At 35.5% G+C, this 16,371-nt stretch overlaps 1 protein-coding gene and 1 long non-coding RNA gene across 2 annotated transcripts; one reads left to right on the forward strand and one right to left on the reverse strand.

Annotated features, from left to right (window-relative positions):
• Positions 1-1,016: 1,016 nt before the first annotated feature.
• On the reverse strand, positions 1,017-10,173 carry LOC128216032 (probable cyclin-dependent serine/threonine-protein kinase DDB_G0292550). Its single transcript, XM_052922626.1, has 4 exons — positions 10,147-10,173; positions 6,115-6,696; positions 5,295-5,880; positions 1,017-1,141 (listed from the first exon to the last, which is right to left on the reverse strand). Exons 1-4 carry the CDS (start codon positions 10,171-10,173, stop codon positions 1,017-1,019), a joined length of 1,320 nt encoding a protein of 439 aa, XP_052778586.1.
• Positions 10,174-11,787: 1,614 nt separating this feature from the next.
• On the forward strand, positions 11,788-13,608 carry LOC128216940 (uncharacterized). The gene is made up of 2 exons (XR_008258160.1): positions 11,788-12,053; positions 13,049-13,608. It is a non-coding gene; the product is annotated as an uncharacterized LOC128216940 (long non-coding RNA).
• The last annotated feature ends 2,763 nt before the right edge of the window (positions 13,609-16,371 follow it).

Genomic DNA, 16,371 nt, shown 5'->3' on the forward strand with positions numbered 1-16,371 from the left:
ATGCATGGAAGCGGATTTATGTTGATTCATTCGCAGATAGTGAAGTCCCTGTTCAGTTTCCATAGTGGCATGTAGTCACTTATTCATAGGGTGGTATTGCGCAAACAAATGGACTATTGAATTGATAAAATGGGTGAGAAGGAAATGAGTAAGCCCAGGGGAGTATACAGGAGTTGATGTTAGAGGGGGCGTTCATTACTTAGGGGCGTAGACAGAATCAATTTGGTTTCACGTGTTGACAAGTAGTTTGGTACTCCCCCAATAAAATGTTTACCATTAAAATGGTGTATTTTGGGTGTAGTTCTTTGCTCTTGTTCTCCTATATTAAACAATAAAAAACTTGGGCGGTTGTATGGGGGAGGGGGGGTTCGGTACCCCCCCCCCTCCCTGTAACCGTTGTATATTGGTGATTACATTAATTCATTAAGATTCCCATACCATAACAATGATACTACCTTTGATTATACTTTTATCCATTTAAGCGACATACTCAAAAAGTATAAACTATCAGTAACAATATTTTTCAGAAAGTAAGCTGTAAACGGCTATGTTACATAGTAATTTTACATTAAAATGACCGTTGTATTTTGAATTTAATTTATCGACAAACCAAATCGAGAAAAACATAAGAACAGCAACGAATTACAAATAATAAGAGTGTTCAATAAGATTTTCAGGCTGATATTTCAAATGAAAATTGAACCTTTTCTCTACACATGAAACACTATAAAGTAATATACCAGTCAATTGTTTGTTACCACGCCCTCCGCCCAGGTCCGAGGGTATATTGGGGATAGCGGGGGAAATGGTGGGTGGCCCCACAGTGCCGGGTAAATGCGGTGGTTTTGTTTTCGCGCCGAAAATAGCGAGGAACGGGCCGTGGCTTTGTGCCGGGAAATATCCGTTCTTGTAACAGGATTTGTCCGCGTTATAGCCAAGTTAAAAGTTTCCCGTTAAACGAGATCTCGCGAGATATTCAAAAAAGATGGCGCCTTATCCTGATTTTCTCCCAAAAGTCATAGGATGTCCTCGGGGGTGCGGGGGCATTTGGCGGGGATTTTACCGGCATTTTCCCCACAGGGCGGGGATTTCACCTGGGATTTACTGGACCGAAAGTCAACGTCCCCGCTATTTTTCGGACCTGAGGGGCATGGTTACAAATGACTGGTGCATATTAAATCACCAGACCATCCCGATAATTAATAAGCATTATGAATATCCGATGTCTCAATTAACACATTTCAGCTGTGGACTTACAAAGCCGCGACTGCAGGTACATAACACGTATGATAAACATCATATGTACTACTAGCGGATTTGGAGGAGGCTCAGCTGGTGCACGCCCCATACTTTTTATTTTAATATGGGAGGAAAAAAAGGAATAATACACGCTCAAATGCACAATTTCCAACTAAATATTGTTAAAATATTCTTGAAGGAGAACCCCCAAAACCCCCATGAAAACAGTTAATGGCATATAATCTCGATTCAGAAGGAGGGACGCGCGTCTAAAGGTTGCACCCCTAAGTTACGCACCCTATAAAGTCAATTCTTGGAACCGCCCCTGTGTTCATCATATATATCATAACATTTGTATGTCGGCATGTATTGCATGATTTGTAAGGTCATACACTTCAGGTAGATTCAAAAGCATACGTGCAGTCTCTTATCTTGGCTAGGGTACTTCAAATGCAAACTGTTTTGTTCATGTCATTGAAATCGCCGATATTACGTCTAATTCTTGAATAAAACAGCGACGAATATAACAGCGACTGAAACTATGGCAGTGATTTCCCTTGATATTCCTTGGGAAAGCTATTGACAAATCTTTGGGCAACCGAAGTGACTCATTTTGAATTTCGTGAAACAAGCACGTCCGACTGCGTCATACTACGTCATTTTTTTCGTTCAAATCCGCAAAAAAAAACATATTTAAACCATTTCGACGATTCACATAATATGTTACTCAAACTTGGCTAAGTATAACTTGCACTTAGTTTGAGTCGAACATTAATAAATTAAAGATAATGTAGAACTGTGATTTATACTTTATTTAATCTTCTCGGAAAAGCAGTGTTGGAAACATTTTAAGTTTAACAAAACATAAGTATATGCTAAACGTACGTCAATAATAACGTCAAAAAACAGTTCTTAATACGATAAAGAAAACAAACGCCAATGGGTCACTGTTATCTAAAAGCAAGGTAAAAGCAAGGTAAAACAACATTTAATAACCAACTGCTCTTCATACTATCAAATGATAAACAAAATGTTATTATTTTTGTTAAAATTCCTATATTTAAATTCTTCATCAATTAACTCAACACAATATCTTTCTTTCTTCCTTAACAGAAGATATTCAATTACATGCTAGTGGTGTAAAGCAAATATGAAATAATAAATATTTTTTTTATAAATTGAAATAAAGATATCATTCGCTGCTTAAATAAATATATAATTCAGATTTAGGGTGAAAGGCAAAATACACAATAAATTAAAAGCGTTTGCGCATTATTTGAAAGAGAAGACAAGACGAAAAAAATGGAAAATACTTTCAGCATTTGCCAGTGGCTACAATCTGTTTGTAATTAAGACGGTAACAGAAAACTGTTAATTACATGTGACATTTAATACATCTAAGTCACGTCTGGTGCCATATAATAGGATCAACATGAATGTACGTTTACAAAGATCGGCTAGCGTTCAGAAGTTCATATAGTGCGATGCAAATACAAACGCAAGGTATTAAATCAGTATGCATTGTAGTCTGAGAAACAACAAATACAATCGTTGTTCTTAAAAGAAAACAGAATAAAAGTATGCTTTCTCAATGTGTTATTGGCTTTTCGAAGAAAATTAGAGGCAATGACATTTACAAGAGTGTGTAATACAGGAAATAATTGAATGATTGTATTAAATATAAAACACAGAACCACAGTAAAAATGATCAAGAAATTTCATGCAATCGTTTTGGTATTTAGATGTATCATGTCATGTTATGTGAATACAAACGACATTTTATAAAATGGTATGAAATAGCTCGTGAGAAAAGCTCACTTTTTGGGTTATCATAGTGAAACAGTAAACATAATGTACCTTAGTAATTTTCAAATAATTTGGCGGCAACAATTAAAGATTTTACATCAGCAAAGTGTTACTGTTACTTAGAAACCAGGTAAAACACCTTTTATTGCTAAGAGCTCTGCGCAATATCCAACGATAAACAAAATTTAGTTTTTGTTAAAATTCCTATAATTCTTCATGAATTAACTCAATTCAACTCAATATCTTCATTTCGTCCTTAACAAAAGGTTTTTTTCAAATTAAATCCTATTGGTGCTTGGCATAAATGCACTAATAAATTGAAATAAAAGTATAATCATTATTTCGTACCTAAATATGCATGATATTCACATTGTTTGCACCGGCTTAACTTTATCTTGCCTTGAACTAAGTCACGGCCTGTAAACGCCAGCTCCACCACTTTACGGTGGTGCAAAGAAAAAGAGCTGTCGACACTTCCGTGGTGGAGCTGTGCCCTATGTATACATGGACAAACGTGAGTATGACTTATATTTTATTTGATAATTTCATTTAACGGACATATTTCGAAAATCGGAGAATGTGGTACCGTGTAAGAACACTTCTACTGTAGGCTGGTTACTATTTCGTTTCAATATTGTACAAACTGTGGTGCCAGGAGCTTTTCTCCCGAATCAGACTTGTGCATATTTTGAGATCTGATTGCATAGCAAGTACATTTCAGTGCTTACACACCCCGTAAGAACATTCTCACGCATGCAAACATAACTGTTATGTATAGTACCTATGTCGGAACACAACAAAACTAATAAGCACTTCTTAAAAAGGAAAAATGCACATATTTATAAAAGTGGTGGTGCTGTTGCCCTAGTGGTGGCGCTGTCGAGTAGTGGTGGCGCTATCGAGTATGTTTTGCGCATGAAGTAATATAAAAAGTTAACGCTTTTATAACAGCTCTTTTTCTTTGCACCACCGTAAAGTGGTGGAGCTGGCGTTTACAGGCCGTGTAAGTTGCCCAACCATGTAGAGAGTCGGTAAATGCTACTGTATATAAAACAAAATGGAGTAATCTGTGAGGCGGTGTTGTGTGTATGTTGTCTTGTGACGTTGTGTATATGTTGCATTGTTGCGTTGTGTGTATATCCTATTATGAAGTTATGTGTTTGTTGTATATTTGCGTTGTGCTTCAGCTGTTTTGGGGCGTTTTGTGTATGTTTCATTGTGGCTTTGTGTTTCTGTTGTATTTCGCCCTTTGGTTTGAGCTTTTTCGCGGCGTTGTGTTTCTGCTGTATTTGGCTTTGTATTGTTGTTCTGTATGTCTCCTCAATTGTGGTATTATATGCATGCCATATATTGGCCTTGTTTTCTGCTGTATTGTGGCGTTATGTTTCCGCCGTATTGCGGCGTTATGTGTCTGTTGTATAATGCGTTTTGTTTCTAGTGTATTGAGGCGTTATGTTCATGTTGTATTGAGGGATGTGTTTCTGCTGTATTTTGGCGTTGTGTGTATGCTGTATAGAGGAGTTGTTTTTTCTTGTATATTGGGACGTTGTGTTTCTTCGTATTAACGCGTTGTGTGTATGTTGTGTTGAAGCGTTTTGCTCCTGTTGTATTAAGGGATGTGTTTCTGCTGTATTTTGGCGTTGTGTGTTTTCTGGTATATTGGGACGTTGTGTTTCTTCGTATGAAAGCGTTCTGTGTTTGTTGTTTTAAAGCGTTGTGCTCCTAATGTATTGGGGCGTTGTATGTTGTTTTTTCAGTATCGTTATGTTGTGTTATATGTTGTATTATTGGATTGTGATGCTGTTGTATTGTGATGTTGTATTTCTGTTTTATTTTAGCATTGTGTTTCTCTTGTTTTATTGCATTGTGTTTCTTTTGTTTTGTGGCAATGTGTTTCTGTTGGGTTTCAGCGGTGTATTTCTCGTTTGTGTTGTGGCGTTTTGTTTCCTTTGCATTGTGCAGTTGTGTTAATGTTGATTTTTGGCGTTGTGTTTCTGTTGTAATGTGGCGTTGTGTTTTCTGTTGTATTGTGGCGTTGTGTTTCTGTTGTATTGTGGCGTTGTGTTTCTGTTGTATTGTGCAGTTGTGTTTATGTTGATTTTTGGAGTTGTGTTTTTGTTGTATTATGGCGTTGTGATTCTGTTGTATTGTGCAGATGTGTTTATGTTGTATTGTGGCGTTGTGATTCTGTTGTATTGTGCAGTTGTGTTTATGTTGTATTGTGGCGTTGTGATTCTGTTGTATTGTGCAGTTGTGTTTATGTTGATTATTGGGGGTTGTTATTCTGTTGTATTGTGATGTTGTGTTTCTGTTGTATTGTGGCGTTGTGTTTCTGTTGTATTTTGGCGTTGGGTTTCTGTTGTATTGTGGCGCTGTGTTTTTATGTATGGTGGCGTTGTGTTTCTGTTGTATTGAGGCGTTGTGTTTCTGTTGTATTTTGGCGTTGTGTTTCTGTTGTATTGTGGCGTTGTGTTTCTGTTGTATGGTGGCGTTGTGTTTCTGTTGTATTGTGGCGTTGTGTTTCTGTTGTATTGTGGTGTTGTATTTCTGTTGTATTGTGGTGTTGTGTTTCTGTTGTATGGTGACGTTATGTTTTTGTTGTATGGTGGCGTTGTGTTTCTGTTGTATGGTGGCGTTGTGTTTCTGTTGTATTGTGGCGTTGTGTTTCTGTTGTATGGTGGCGTTGTGTTTCTGTTGTATTGTGGCATTGTGTTTCTGTTGTATGGTGGCGTTGTGTTTCTGTTGTATTGTGGCGTTGTGTTTCTGTTGTATTGAGGCGTTGTGTTTCTGTTGTATGGAGGTGTTGTGTTTCTGTTGTATGGTGGCGTTGTGTTTCTGTTGTATTGTGGCGCTGTGTTTCTGTTGTATTGTGGCGTTGTGTTTCTGTTGTATTGTGCAGTTGTGTTTATGTTGTATTGTGGCGTTGTGATTCTGTTGTATTGTGCAGTTGTGTTTATGTTGATTATTGGGGGTTGTAATTCTGTTGTATTGTGATGTTGTGTTTCTGTTGTATTGTGGCGTTGTGTTTCTGTTGTATTTTGGCGTTGGGTTTCTGTTGTATTGTGGCGCTGTGTTTGTATGTATGGTGGCGTTGTGTTTCTGTTGTATTGAGGCGTTGTGTTTCTGTTGTATTTTGGCGTTGTGTTTCTGTTGTATTGTGGCGTTGTGTTTCTGTTGTATGGTGGCGTTGTGTTTCTGTTGTATGGTGGCGTTGTGTTTCTGTTGTATTGTGGCGTTGTGTTTCTGTTGTATTGTGGTGTTGTGTTTCTGTTGTATGGTGGCGTTATGTTTTTGTTGTATGGTGGCGTTGTGTTTCTGTTGTATGGTGGCGTTGTGTTTCTGTTGTATTGTGGCGTTGTGTTTCTGTTGTATGGTGGCGTTGTGTTTCTGTTGTATGGTGGCGTTGTGTTTCTGTTGTATGGTGGCGTTGTGTTTCTGTTGTATTGTGGCGTTGTGTTTCTGTTGTATGGTGGCGTTGTGTTTCTGTTGTATGGAGGTGTTGTGTTTCTGTTGTATGGTGGCGTTGTGTTTCTGTTGTATTGAGGCGCTGTGTTTCTGTTGTATTGTGGCGTTGTGTTTCTGTTGTATTGAGGCGTTGTGTTTCTGTTGTATTGAGGCGTTGTGTTTCTGTTGTATTGAGGCGTTGTGTTTCTGTTGTATTGAGGCGTTTTGTATTATTGCTTTTGTTTATTTTTATTGTATATTGTCTTGAGTTATTATATGTCGTCGAGTATCTGTGTTTAATTATTGTGCCTTTAAACAACTTATCTTTTTCTCCACGGCTCGTCTCTACACACTTGATGTGTATTGTATTAATTATAGTCGGAGTACAAGTCACTTTTGTTTTCCACACTGTATTCAGACTGTATGCGGACGAATATGGCCACCTGCCACTATGACATCTATACCAGGGGTCATATTACAGAAGTATCTCAAGTTGAATTGGTTGCTTTTTTAAATAAACAATCCCCTTGATTGTTTAATTCCACTAGTTTAAGAGATCATTTTTATGTATATTCTGGAATAGAAATATGAAACTTTTTTTTTAAATTGTTTCACCATTTAAATGCAAGAAATATAAAGTAAAATTGTAACACTCAGGCTAACATATGCTCAATGTATCTTTTTGATACTTTTGTGATACGGTCCCATAAGTGTATATTGCTATGATTCTGGTGTATGTTTCCTGTATAATTTCTTAACTCTTTAAAGGGACTCGCTCGTGCTTTTGGAAAATTTTCTTTTTCACAGTAAAACATCTAAAAACACTAATATTGTATATGATTATTTTACTCTTTGATACCGAAATTGCAGAAAAAAAACTACAATTAAAGACCACAATTATAACAGTGAAAACAAAGCTACTCGCCCGCGAGAACTCTTACATAAACTGAGAAATAATTTAACATTTAAGCCTTGCGTTTAAAAGCGTTTTTAACGCTTTTTCTAAATTGCTGTCATCAAAGACACTCTTTGAGCATATGTCAACATTTGTTGAACATTTCTAGCCGTCTGTATCTTAGTTTTAACAATCCTAATGATTCGCCACACTATATTTCCAAAACACACATTTTCCCAAGCATTGGCGAGTTGTTTTGTTAATAATATGACTGTTTACATCATACTTATCAATTAAAATATATGAAGTAATACAAAATAATGGACTTTATATACGAATGGAATGTTAAAGAATAAAAATACATAAAAATCCTTACCGACACACAAATCACAGTAAATTCCGAATATCATATAAGGAATTAAGATATCATTTATATACATTTTTAAAGCCTGATGTATTAACAATTATTCTTTGCAATTGAAAAATTGTAGTCAAGTTTCCCTCGTATTTCGTTTTCAACAGTATCTATGAACAATGTGGCATTATAACCACCTCTGGATTGTATTTCTACAAAAGGGTGGGTTTCGTTGTTGTCTGCATTTCTCAACAGGATAATGTAGTTCATGAAGTCAGTTAATCATAGGGTGGGTATTGCGCAAACACGTGGACAATTCATTTGACAAAATGGGCGGGAAACAAAATAAATAAACCTTTGTGTACTGGTGAATCCATGGATACATTTATGATGAGTCACATCCTATTACAACGATTACGAGATTGGTTGTACTTACATGTTTATTTATTTAAGTGACGAACTCTTAATAGTATACACTATGAGTAACATTAATTTTCAGAAAGAAGGCCAAGACTGTGCTTGCTAAGAAGCCTACGTAATTAAAAGGTTAATTGACATTTTCGTATCAATATTCAAATTCGAAAAACAAAGTCAAGCAGAACATAATAACAACAAAAACATGAATGAAAATGAGAGTGTTCAATATGTATAACACGCAGATATTTTCAAAATACAAATACGTTTTTTTTTTAATATTTTATCTGCACATGAAACACTATGCAGTAAGATCACCAGGGGCGTTATTCATAAAACTTCTTGGTGAAATATTGCCACATAGCGAAGAAATGTTTTTTTCTTAGTTGAATATATTAAAAAAGCACTAAAAATTTACTGTTTTCCGTAAAAGATAGGAACATAAGCAGGAGCAAGATCAACATAATAAACTTAAGGCATTTTAATGCAGTTCAAGAAAAGCATAGGGTTTTTAGAATATCCGTTGTTAAAATTTCATCAGAAGATTTATGAATACGATCCGAGGCCATCCAAATCATTCGGAGTACCGGATGTCTGTATTAACAAAGTTTAACTGTGTTCTAACACTACCGGAACTGCGGTATCATGTATATGTATGATAAATATTATATGTACACCATATACATTATAACAGTGTGTATGTGTGAATGTATTACACGATGTGTAGGCTCATGCATATAGATTCATAAATATACATGAAGTCTCTTATCTTTGCTAGGGTTCTTCACTTGCAAAATAATTAGGCTCATGTCTTTGTACTGATTACTAAAACCACTCAAATAGGTCTAGTCCTTGACCATAACAGAGACTGAAATATCGCAGTGATTTCCCTTGATACTCCTCGGAAAAGCAATTGAAATATCTTCGGGCAGCCGAATATACTCATTATTTGGAATTACGTAAAACAAGCATTTCCTCCTCCTAGTCATAATGCGTCATGTTGTTTATTCGTCCAAATCCGCAAAAAAAAAAAAACATTTACAAACCATTTTCAAACCGAGATAAGACGCTCGCGACAATTGGACCCTTATTACAAGTGATTGGAAACAGTTTCAGGTGCAGAAATGGTAACTTATCCATGAGCAAATTTGAATTCATAAGATGAGAATGTCATACAAGTTGGAGGTTTAATCCCTTATAGTTCTATCAATTTTTACAAAATGTTATAGTTTTTGTTAAAAATCCTATAATTCTTCATGAATTATTAACTCAATTTTACTCAATATCATTCTTTCCTCCTTTACTGAAGATATTCAGTTAAATGCTGGTGGTGTATGGCAAATATGAAGGATCAGAAAATCATGTGGCGTTCAGACGTACATGTATTGCAATGCAAATACAAACTTACGGTATTAAATAATAATACATTGTCTGTATGAAAAACAACAAATGAAATAATTGTATTCAGAAGAAAACAAAACAAAAATATGCTCCCATGTGTCCTTAGCTTTTCGAAGAAAAAAGGCAATGACATTTACAAGACTGTGTAACACATGGACAATCGGCCATTACAATGAATTATTATCGTATTATATATAGAATGTAATTCCACAGTAAAAATAACCACCAGATTTCACATAAACGTTTTGTTATTTAGAAGTCCATGGCATGTAATGTGAATACGAACTATCAATAAAATCGTATGAAATAGCTCATTACATTATCATGACATCACTTGCTGAGTCATCACAGTGAGGTATAAAAACCTTAACTGCATAAGTACATTTAATTTTCAAATAAATTGCGTTAATCGGTAATTATATTGCTAGATTTTCATTTTAAAATGAAAGCGCGGGGGAGGGGGGGGGTCATCATTTAATTATTTTTTTTTATTTTTTTTTCTTAGATGACTGTTTCACCGTTGAATTTGTATTTATGCTCATTCTCATCGCATAAGGGGCTATATAAAATAATTATGTGTTTCTAGACGAACCACGAACTCGTTCGTAACAATTCTCATTTTTGCTTTATGCTTGTTATGCCTCGACACCGTTTGTATGAATAAACGCCGTTCCCTGACAGTATCTGACCGATACACAAATACAGACCCTAGTTCATTTTAATTTGAGTCAATAAAATTTAAGGGGCGGTCGAGAAAAGAGGGCTATGGCGGCAGTGAAAATCTGTCAATTAATTTACAGTCGCCTTAACAATAGAGTTTTAAGCAACCATTACAATCCTGACATCGGCAATATGATATAAAAGTGGTAGCAATTGTGCCAAAAGTAAAAGGAGTCCAAAATCAATAGGGTTTTTTCATCTATAAATTCAATGGAAACTTCGGTCCGTTTATCTGTTAGTTCATTCGCATATAAATATTGCGCAAAATTTGTCCTGTGAGACCGAGAAATGTTTTAAATTATTAAGTGCACATACTATGATAGGCATAACGATGCGAATAAAATGTGTTTCATATCGCTACAAATTAGAAACGTCTAAATGCTGGCAGTAGTATAATAATAAACTAGAAGTCTGGATCATTTGAAAGTCTGGAGTTCCTCAAAGTAACTTCAACCTCTTAACAATTCTCTCAACTGGATATTCCCAATTCCGTTTTGTTGACAGATATGTTTCAGAACCAATGAGTCCATTCGGAAAAAAATCGGAAGAACCTAGTGTTCTCCATGTATACCTCATTCTGTTTCTTCAATCAAGAAGTGACTGGAATAGCTCTCATAGAACATTGTTCAAAGTTAGACTTTGATAAGAAGCGGTGATTCCCAGCAGAGGTGGACACATATCCTGTTTAAAAATCCGAGAAAGAGTTCGCTTACCCCGTCCAGAGGACCTGTTCTGGGTTTGTTTTTAACAATTCAACGGTTCTCCAAAATCGCTTTTAAAACACACTAATGTAATGATCAAATGTTTAACAGTCTATGAAAGTACTTCCCACACTGAACTATCTAAATACAAATACATATGAGTGTTCAATTCCGGCTATCTATATAACACGGAGCTTGGTACAGCGGGGCCGGAGGCCGAATAATCCCGTTACAAGATGGTTCAAAGTACCACAGTAATTGAAAGCTGTTCATCAAGAAAGACAAGACGCTGAAGAAATCCCTTGATCAACACATGACCAATGCTGGTTTCTATTAGAGACACTAATAGAAAGCAAATATGGTTAAATGAAAATTTGAATTCAGTACAGCTTGTTTTTGAAGAATGTGTGTTAGAATGATGATATCTGCAATAGGAATAGTACTAAACGTTTTGGGTTCTTGCTTTCTTTCACTATTAATGGTTGACTTAACATCACCGACCCTTGGCTATATTTAGCAATGTAACATTGATACATGGGTACGTGGGTACGTCTGAATACTTTCCGCAAGAAATGATAGTTTGACTAATGTAACCACACTACTGTACATGCGTCATTTAAAACAACGCCAGAATATCAACAACAAATACATTGTAGACTTCTCTTGTCGGTTGACAATAAAATAACTATGTTTTCTTATTTTCGGTGTTGGCATCGTCAGCACTTTTAGGCTAACATACAGTATAAAGACAAGTTTTTAACTACAAGAATTAAGTAGATCTCCAAGTAACATTTCGCCTACTTGTTAAAAACACACACTAGAAATGTTCATTATCGTATGCAACAGGATATGTGCAATTCTCTTCCACTTGACTTGGAAACACTTCTTGTTTTAAGATTTCAAAAAAGTCATGCTAAACAAAAACAACGGGCCTTTATATTACATAATCTCAGCATGTAACAATCTTTGTTGTATGTGCACTTCGGACATATAAAATCCCATGCACATTATAACGCATACGGACACAGCTGTTTGAAGGACAATCAATATATATTTTGTGACTTAGAAAAAAACGCAGGTAAGAGAATATAATTAGTTGTTATAAACGGAGGATAATACAAGCGTGGTCAATCGATACAGAATAAATCAAACGAGTTTTCTAAAATAATATTAAAAAACGAACCAAGGCGATTTAATTTCGTATTGAATGATCACGAATACTCTAGTTATTAAATTAATATTAATTTGATGCTTTACAGCGCGTAGTATATTAAACGCATCGTAACAAAGCTTTTCACATATGACATCACGTAAAAATTATATAAAGATAATGATGTTTCTTCGTGAAGGCGGTGTTATTTATAATAAAATGCATTAATGTTATACTGGAGTGTCTGGTGAACATTGCTGCGCAAAACCCCCTCTTGTACAATCAAGATGCAGCTTCTTTTGTCAGGCATACATTCTCAAACTAATATGATTGAGTACTTAAAGAATCACACAAAAGCGACAAATACTATATTTTTTTATGTTTGAAATTCCCTTAATATTTATAAAATATATTACATCTTTAAATTTGAAATACATCTGTGTTTGTATGCCCTATGAGTGCCGTTTTATCCGTAACACGAACTAGATGGCATTAATACGGTGCTTTAAGAAGATTTATTCGCCTTGGCATTTGCCTTCTAAAATGAAAAAGGTCATCTACTGGTCAAAAATCAGCTTTTAATGAAGTTCCGTTATATTACGATAATATGTTATTGGAGTATAGTGCAGAACATGTTTCGCAAACACTATTGACTATGACCTTAACCATTCACCTACTCCACATACATTTTTGGTCTGCTGGTCATGTTCGACGGAGTTCCATGCCAAAGTTATTAATGTCATGGTCATAGGTCAACACATGTTCAAGCTGTTTTGCGTAATCATTTTTGACTCCAAAATATCCACCCCACCAACAAAACGGGGGTATGAGGATCAATGCCTGGGCAACATACCAATGTTTCATGATCCTTCGTCGAACCGTTCTAAAGTTCGTGTGCGTTCATCTTAACTTTTATTCTACAGATGGATAGGCGCATCTGGATTTCGATAGTAATACTGGTGGCTCTAGTAATGCCATGTTCCACAAACCTTCGGGGTAAACAGCTTTGTTGGATTGTTGATGGGGCTTGCGTCGACAACCAGCGGCGAGTGGCGTTGAACAGACCAACATGCGGCAGTGTTTCAGGCAAAAGGAGGGAGTGTCGAGTAGCTTCCGGTTACTGTGGCTGTTTCCAAAAGCCGAGTGGAACCGTGATTGCTTCGAGTGGCGGAGAAACAATTCCTACAAATGGTGTTGGATATTAACTATCTTCATCAGGTTGCGTCACTTAGACATATGGAATCTAATTACCCTTGGAAACAATATGAATGATTCGATGTCCAAGGGTATTCCTTGGTCAAAATATTTACGTGAGATTTAGTAAATTTGGTGGCTATGAAAATAAAATACATATATATGTAAAAAAAACAAAAAAACATTGACTGGCCAGTTATGTATGAATTTGTGTTGATGCATTGGAAAAGATGTATTCCAGTTGTTTATAGATCTATTATATTTCTTGAATATAGTTATAGAACAAATAGAGTTTTTATACATGATTCTTGATGAATCGCTATGTTTGACGTTCATGGTACTTTTTTGATAAAATGCTGCGATTTTAATGATTTTCGCGATAAACGGTTAACAAAAAAAATAGAGGTAACATATTTCCCCAGTGAGGTGTGCACAATCATAGAGATGACAGATTTCCCAAAGGTTGCGACATATATCATTTGATTTGGGAACAGCCGAATGTAAATTAAACTCAATTCAATATTTCCTCATTAGAGTCTGTCCATCGCTGAGTTGAACGTGAATGTTTAAAACGTATTAAAATTCAATTTGTACCTCTTAGGACTATAATATTATATCGTGTAGGTACTTTGAGCAAGGACAAGCACAATCCACATTTCAATTAGTTAGTGCAAGGGAAAAGGCGGTTCAATAAGTTGGTGCATGGGAAAAGGTGGTTCAATAAGTTGGTGCATGGGAAAAGTTGGCTCAATTAGTTGGTGCATGGGAAAAGTTGGCTCAATTAGTTGGTGCAAGGGAAAAGGCGGTTCAATAATTTGGTGCAAGGAAAAAGGCGGTTTAATGGTTTGCCTTAATCACATGTAGCTTTTTGTTTAAGAAGTAGTGTTTGTGTTTATTTATCACAAGTTCACAACGATGTTACAGTTAGTTATTTAGTTCGTGAAGTCATATAACCGAAGTCATTCGTCCGCTTTCGTATAAGAAAGATAAGAAAGTGAACTTTTCTCAGTTAATTTTAAGGGAAGCATATAGCAAAAGGTACAGAAATTATATCCCCCCCCCCCAAAAAAAAAGAAGCTATTTCCAATGATTTTCATGTTTTCGGCAGTCTATCTGTGTTCAGCTTGATTTAAGAATATTTTATTGAGCTCAAGTACACAATATGTCTATGCAAATACTTATTCAATATCCATGATTAGAATGGTAGAACAAAACTTTTATAGTTCTTAGACTTGTATATATGGTTCGCTTAACATTTAAGACAGGATGCATTTATATAAAAAAAACACATGCACAATCTTTAGTCTTGCCACAAAACAAACCAATATAATTGGTTCGGAACACGATGATGCAAATCTATTAATGTTGAAGATGTGGTCAGCTTGATTATGATAAGTGGATTTATTTTTTTAAGTTAACGTTGTGGTATCAATTTCCGCAGGCACTTAGCTGAAAACTTGACACATATTACAACACGATTAAGAACACCATATTCCATAAATAAATAAGTATACTTATATAATAGCTGCAAATACATTAGTTGTATATGGGTTCAGTGACTGTTATGGTAAGGTATGATAATACACAATAGTGTTAATCACAAGAGTTTAGGTCATTGAATGCTATTTAGTTTGTGTTCGGTTGGCTTAAGATTACAAAGGTACAAAGTATAAAATTCAACCTAAGATGCTAAAAGAAAAAAACTCTTGGTCGATGCTATGTAAAATTGTACGAAATAAATGCTGAAAAGGATCAACGGGCTACTCAGATTCAGATCATTCATTTTGCAAAATTGCAATTGACCTTTAAATATTATCTGCGGTTAAGCGTGTTCATATGCAACCATCTGGCTATGACCCTGATGAAAGTTGCTTTGAACAGTCGCAAATTACAGCCGACTATTATTTACAAGCAAAGGCTTAGCGAGCCTGTAGATTTGAATAGACAGTCCATCTGCAACGAATATTTGTATCTCCTTGATAAGAGTATTTTTCATTAGCCAATGAAATTGTATGTTGAAAGTTTGCTTAGAATGACACGCAGCAAGGACGAAGATATGTGCATACAGATCAATCACGCTCAAATGAGCCATGAAACATGCACTTAAGGCACCTTTATGCCAAGGAGTTCCAGAAAGTAAGAAGAAAGTATCGTAAACCTCCTTAATAAAAGTAAATGAAGTGGATCCGGTATGTACAGCCCGTTTTAGAAATCACAAACCATTCAGCTTCAAAAGCTATAAAGATGGAAAAGCTTCAAAAGCTATAAAGATGGAAAAGCTTCAAAAGCTATAAAGATGGAAAAGCTTCAAAAGCTATAAAGATGGAAAAGCTTCAAAAGCTATAAAGATGGAAAAGCTTCAAAAGCTATAAAGATGGAAAAGCTTCAAAAGCTATAAAGATGGAAAACCTTCAAAAGCTATAAAGATGGAAAAGCTTCAAAAGCTATAAAGATGGAAAAGCTTCAAAAGCTATAAGCTTCAAAAGCTATAAAGATGGAAAGTAGCCATGGTCTGAGCTGAAATAACCTTACTTTGATTCACTGTCCTGTGCTTCCGAATTGGTGTAATTTACCATATTTGATTAATATTTGTCTAATGGGTTCATAATGATTTGTGGAGATATTAACGTGCAGCTCAATGGAAATAGTTTTGATAGATGCGCATGGTTTCTTCGATATTTTGTATCAAATGAGCGTAACAAACTGTAATACCACTGGACTTCCATATACCCACATAAAAGGTAATCCAACAGTTGCAGACAATTTATCACTAATATGTGGAATTAAACAAACATTAGAAAATCAATTGCATGTTGTGAAAAGTTTAAACCTGAAGATATGACATCAGTGTTGACAAAAGAAAAGCAATAAGTTTTAGTCCTCACAAACTCAATAATCCAACAAATAATAAATTCGGCAATGAACATATAACCATCTCAGGAACAACATAGCACTTGGGTATCATACTTGAAAGTAGATTAAGATACACCAAAGCAATCGACGATTGAATTAGAAAAATCTTAATCCTCGCAATTGGAAAGAACTCTGGTGA

Source organism: Mya arenaria, chromosome 14 (genome assembly GCF_026914265.1).
Source record: "Mya arenaria isolate MELC-2E11 chromosome 14, ASM2691426v1".
NCBI classification, from domain to species: Eukaryota; Metazoa; Mollusca; class Bivalvia; order Myida; family Myidae; genus Mya; species Mya arenaria.

Coding starts and splice junctions, on each gene's coding strand:
- LOC128216032 (XM_052922626.1), bottom strand. CDS start 10,173: ATGAGAATTGTTACGAACGAGTTCGTG. Junction 6,697..10,146: donor TTGTTACGAACGAGTTCGTG/GTTCGTCTAGAA, acceptor TCAATACAACAG/AAACACAACGCCTCAATACA. Junction 5,881..6,114: donor CCACCATACATACAAACACA/GCGCCACAATAC, acceptor ACAATACAACAG/AAACACAACGCCACCATACA.